General features: G+C 36.5%; 1 protein-coding gene across 1 annotated transcript; it reads left to right on the forward strand.

Annotated features, from left to right (window-relative positions):
- The first annotated feature begins 344 nt into the window (after nt 1-344).
- LOC121018420 (olfactory receptor 2J3-like) lies at nt 345-1,323 on the forward strand. The gene has a single exon (XM_040457149.1). The coding sequence runs from the start codon at nt 385-387 to the stop codon at nt 1,321-1,323; it is 939 nt and encodes a 312-aa protein (XP_040313083.1). The 5' UTR covers nt 345-384.
- The last annotated feature ends 5,113 nt before the right edge of the window (nt 1,324-6,436 follow it).

Here is a 6,436-nt window from a genome sequence, read left to right on the forward strand (position 1 = left end):
ATTCCTTTCTTTGTAACCACAAAATTGGAAATGGCCTGAAAATACATAAAAGAGGAATAAATTGAAAGGTTTTTTTGTTAAAAAGATTATTTTTCATGAAGATGGTCTTCCTGGCTATGGAACTTAATCTTTAATCTTTATTTATCCAATAGCAATTTAGTGATTCATAAAAAGAACTCATTCACTTCAGAAGTTATTGATTTTATCTACAACAGGAAGAAATATGTGAATGAAAAATAAAAACAAAACTATAAAAATGTTACTGAAACAAGAGCATTTTGGAAACGGCATAGGTTTTCCCCACACTACTGACCAGTGTTTAACAACCTTTGAGTTATCAGCCTTTGAGTTTATGGTTCTTTCTTCAGGTACTGGAAAAAATGAATGATGATGGGGAAAAATGAAAGTTCTGAAGGCTACTTTATTCTACTGGGTTTTTCACATTGGCCTCATCTGGAAGTAGTTCTCTTTGTGCTTATCTTGATGTTCTACTTGACGACATTGATAGGCAACCTGTTTATCATTGTCTTGTCATGCCTGGACGCCCATCTCCACACTCCCATGTACTTCTTCCTCTCAAACCTCTCTTTTCTGGATCTCTGCTACACCACCAGCTCCATCCCTCAGTTGCTGGTCAATCTCTGGGGCCCAGAAAAGACCATCTCTTATGCCGGTTGCATGATTCAACTTTACTTTGTCCTTGCACTGGGAACCACAGAGTGTGTCCTCCTGGTGGTCATGTCATATGACCGTTATGCAGCTGTCTGTAGACCCCTACATTACACTGTGCTCATGAACCCTCGTTTCTGCCACCTGTTGGCTGTGGCTTCCTGGGTCAGTGGCTTTATCGCCTCAGCACTTCATTCCTCCTTTACCTTCTGGGTCCCCCTCTGTGGACATCGCCAAGTGGACCATTTCTTCTGTGAAGTTCCAGCACTGCTGCGATTATCGTGTGTTGATACCCGTGCTAATGAGCTGACCCTTCTGGCCACAAGCTCCATTTTCGTCCTCATACCACTCATCCTGATTCTCAGCTCATATGTTGCCATTGCCCTGGCTGTGTTTAGGATGCAGTCATCACTCAAACTTCAGAGAGTCTTTGGAACATGTGGATCCCATCTTATGGTTGTGTCTCTCTTTTTCATTCCAATCATGTGCATATATCTGCAGCCACCATCAGGAAGTTCTCAAGATCAAGGCAAGTTCATTGCCCTCTTTTATACTGTTGTTACGCCTAGCCTCAATCCTCTAATCTACACTCTCAGAAACAAAGATGTAAGAGGGGCAGTAAGGAGACTAGTGGGATGGGAGTGGGATTTGTGATAGATCACAATTTTTATCCTGCAACTGTTGTTCAGAGTCTGGTCCATCTTGGAAGGTGGTTTCCCTCTTTCTTTGATACTTATTTTAGTCTATAACCCAGAAAGCATAGAAGAAAGTTCAGTCCTAACTTTGGATTCATTTCATTGACTAATTCTAAAACATTATCTAGAGGTAACTTTTTGATTTGTAACACTTTAATCTTTAATAATTCCATATTTAGTGTCCATAGAAATTAGGGACTTTTTTAAAGTTTATTTATTCATTTTGAGAGAGACAGAGAAAGCACAAGTGGGGGAGGGTCAGAGAGAGAGAGAGAGAGAGAGAGAATCCCTAGCAGGCTCCATAAATCACTGAGCCTCATGTGGGCTTGAATTCACCAAACAGTGAGATCATAACCTGAGCTGAAATCAAGAGTTGGATGCTCAACTGACTGAGCCACCCAGTTTTCACTAGGAGCTGAGTTTTAAAAATAATATGTTAAGGGGAGCCTGGGTGATTCAGGATAATTAGCTTTGGACTCTTGACTTTGGCTCAGGTCATGATCTCATGGTTTGTGAGTTCAGGTCCCACATCTGGCTCTGCACTGACAGTGTGGAGCCTGCTTGGGATTCTGTCTCCCTGTCTGTCCCCCACTGGCTCTCTCTCTCTCTTTCAAAATAAATAAATAAAAACTTTAAAAATAAATAAAATATAAGAATAATGTGCTAAATTATGGACTGAGCAATAATATCTACAAAAAGATGGGAGCACTATAGTAAAGACATAGATGAATGGTGTTTTTGGTCATTCACAGGCATTCAATTTAGCTAAATGGTGAAAACATGTATGACAATTCTTTGGTTGAAGCATACTTTTTTTCAGATACTATATTATAGTGTTTTATTCTATGGATCTATATGCTTGTCACATTGAACAATGTAAAGAAATATCTGTTCAAAATCGTTCATTTATTCACCTATCCAATTATTCATCTACTCATTCATTTATTCATTTACCTCAGTAGCTAAATATCTTCTAGATTTCAGAGTTTTGTTGAAATAGATGAATAAAACACTCTTTTTGATTGAATAGAACTCATTTTCTGGTGGGGGAAATAACAATATAAGATAAAAAAAATAAAGTATCATTATATGACTTAATTTGTCACTGGGCACAGTGCTAATAAATTAGGATAGCGTTTTAAAATTTAAAACAAGGGGTGTCTGGGTAGCTAGTCGGTTAAATGTCCAACTTCGGCTCAGGTCATGAACTTACAATTCAAGAGTTTGAGCCCCACGTTGGGTTCTCCACTCTTAGTGCAGAGCCTGCTTGGGATCCTCTGTCTCCCTCTCTCTCTGCCCCTCCCCACTCTCTAGGTTGTCAAAAATATCAAAATAAATAAATAAACTAATTAATTAATTAATTAAATTTAAAACAAAACAAGGAGTTTGGCCATAAATATTGAAAAATAACTAACTATTTGTAATTCCTGTAAGATGATACTATACAATAAAACCAAAGAAAGCGATATGTGTTTAATTTGTTTTGATTGGGCTTTCTTAATGACATATTGAAAGTACATTAAAACTTTTAAACATCATTATTCTTTCTTTTAATGTTAAAAAAGAAATTGGTCCATATTCTTTAATTTATCACTCTTAGTGGTGGATAATAATACTGATGAGTCATGGGTGGGAGAGACTCTCCAGTAATGCAGTACAGGTAGGCTTCTCTTCTTTTTTTACTTTTTAAAAAAACTTAAAAATGTATATACATATTTTTTTCCACTATATGTATATACATATACATATAGTGGGAATAACTTTTAAAATTGTTATTTATATACTGCCAACTAATGAGAATTCATAAATGGAACAATTAGGTGAAGTATCTGAAGCAGATAGAACTAGGTTCTGGAAAAATAATATGATTCATCCAAGGGATATCTTAATTATCTGAACAAATTATTGATAAAAATCATTGATTGGCATGTTAATTTTGCTTTTAAAACTTAATTTAATATGAATATTTGTCATTAGTATGGATATTACAAAAACCTTATATATGATTTTTTTCAATTAATTAATTATATCAATATGTGATATTTTTCTTGTAATGGCTTGACTGATGTATTACACATATCACTCCGCTCCCATCACCACTTGAAATAAACTTACTTTGCATATTCTATTTCAGAGTGGGAGACATGTTCAGTTGAAGCTAGTCAGCTTATATATAGGGGCAGTGGTCTAGGGACAATTTATTTTAAAGTGGTCTCTTAGACACTCATCAGTCAGAGAAAGACAAATATCATAGGATTTCACTCCTATGTGGAATTTAAGAAACAAAAAAAGGTGAACATAGGGGAAGAGAAGGAAAAATAAGATAAAAACAGAGAGGGAGGCAAACCATAAGAGACTCTTAAATACAGAAAACAAACCAAGGGTTGCTGGAACGAGGTTGGGGGGAGAAATGGGCTCAATGGGTAATGGGCATTAAGGAAGGGGTGTTGGTATGAACACTGGGAGTTATATGTTGGGGATGAATCACTAAATTCTACTCATGAAATTATTACACTAAATGTTAACTAACGTGGATTCAAAAAACAAATTTTAAAAAAGGAAAAAAGGAAACTCGTTACTTTTTTAGCTATAATTCAGATATTAAAGTTTTAGCTTATCACCTCTTTTAAGATCTATATCCTATTAAGTGAATTATAAAACTAAGAACATAAAGTGCAGGATCTCCCCTAAGCTCCTGAGTGCATTACTATTACATGATCTGCTGTGCTTGGATCCCTCTCTGTGGATTTTGTTTTCTTCTCTCATCCTCTTTTTAATCTCTTACTAGTCATGAACATTGATACAAGATAGAGTCCCATGAACCTATACACAAAGTAAAGCTCATATATATAATGTATTTTTTATTAAATAATAGTTTTAATATTAAATCATGTGATGGGATCCCTTTACATATCACACAAATTTCACGAAATATGAAAACATGGACTCCTACTACCTCCCTGGAAATACTACCATTTGGAATACCTCATGTAGCACTCGTCTTTCTTTTCTTAAAAAAAACAAAGGCATGAGCAGGGGAGAGTCAGACAGAAAGACAGAGAGAGATAGAATTGCAAGCAGCTCCACAGTGTCAGTTCAGAGCCCGATGAGAATTCATGAAACCACAAGATCATGACCTGAGCCAAAACCAAGAGTTGGATGCACAACCGACTGAGTCACCCAGGAGTCCCCACTCCAGCCTTTCAACAGATAAATGGCTCTCTTTTTTCAGGTCTATTGAAGTATAACTTACATACAATAAAATCCATCCATTTAAAATGTACAGTCCAATGAGTTTTGACAAATGTATAATTATGTAAATATCACACAATGAAGACATAGAACATTTCCCTGACTCCCAAAAGAACACTATGCTCTTTTGCAATTAATTCTCTTCATCTACCTACAGCTTTAAGCAGGGATTAGTTTTCTTTCACTATAGTTTAGACTTTTCTTTCTTTTGTTGTTGTTCTTTTTTAGAATGTCATATAAATATAATGATACAGTGAGTAATCATTGAGTTTGGCTTTCACTTGGCATGATGTCTTTGAAATTTATGCATGTGTCAGTAGCTCCTTCCTTTTAAGTGATGGCTAGAATTCCATTGTATGAATAATGCACAATATATTCATTTGTCTGATAATAGTCTTTTGGGAGTATTTACTTTTTTGCTAATATGAATAATGCTGTCATGAAAACTAGTAGACAAGTGTTTGTGTGGGCACGTAATTTTCATTTAACTTGGGTAAATGCATAGTAGTGGAATTGATGGATCATGTCCATCAATAAATATGTTCACATTTATTAGAAACTGTCAAAATGTTTTCACAGTGTCTGTACCATGATCACTGCAAAGAGCAGTATATGTGAGTTCCAACTGCCCACATTCTCTCTAACACTTGGTATTGTCAATCTTTATTCTTTTAGCTTTTCTAGTAGGTTTATAGCTATATCTCATTGTGGGGTTTTTTTGCTTTCTAATTAAAGTATAATGAACATACAGTGTTATATTAGTTTCAGGTGTACAACACAATGATTAAACAATTCTATACATTACTCGATGTTAATTAAGTGTAGTCATTGTCTGTCATCAAACAATGTTATTACAATCTTATTGACCATATTTCTTATGCTGTACTTTTCATATCCATAGCTTATTTATTTCATAACTGGAAGTTTGTACCTCTTAATCTCCTTTTATCTATTTCATCCATCCCCACATACCTCCTCCTGACAACCACTAGTTTCTCCTCTGTATTTAAGAGTGTGTTTTTATGTTTGTTTTCTCTTTCTTCTTTAGTTTGTTCATCCTATTAAAGAACACAAGGCTGTGCAGGAGTCTGGAGTTTATGGTAAAGCACAGTGAAAACACAGGTTATATGCTTTCTGCATGTGCCTCTGTCTTCTGCTGTTGAATCGCTGCTCAAAGGTGCCATTTTGTCCTTGGGGAGGCAATATAACCTCTTCCAAATGCATAGCAGGAAGTAGAACCATGCTTTCCAGTGCAACCCTGGGCATCCCCACACCATGCTGTCCATTGTCCACCTCCAGGCCTCCACCCTCCTTCTCCCTAGGAGCACAGCTACTCACCTGGATTGACTCTGGAGAATGGTGCAGACTTCAAAAACCTCCCAAATTCAGGTCCACTGTTTGCAAAACTTGCCATAGTCATTTTCTCTTAATTCCCCAGCCAATGGTTTCAGGGGTGTGCTTTTCTTGCATGAACCTGACACACTGCTCTCTCTCCCCCTCTCTCCTCTCCTCTCCTCTCTGAGAAAAGGGTTCCCTCCCTTCCATGGCACCACAGCTTTTTTCTCCCCCAACTCTACACTCTGCACTTATACCTGCCTCATTTTCTCCCTCTAGTTATGCAGATTGTTCTCTTAATCCTCTGATCAATTTCCTAGTATTTGAAATGATTTGATGTTGATCTTTCTGTGTTCAAGAGTTTAGGCAAGCCCAGGATCCCCCTACTACTCCACCATTTTAACTCCTACCCTAGAATTGAGATTTTTTAAAAAATTGACATTATATCCTGTGACTGTGATAAATGCACATGTTATTTTTGGTAG

Source organism: Herpailurus yagouaroundi, unplaced genomic scaffold, assembly GCF_014898765.1.
Source record: "Herpailurus yagouaroundi ecotype Mexico unplaced genomic scaffold, PumYag 219, whole genome shotgun sequence".
In the NCBI taxonomy this organism is placed as follows: Eukaryota; Metazoa; Chordata; class Mammalia; order Carnivora; family Felidae; genus Herpailurus; species Herpailurus yagouaroundi.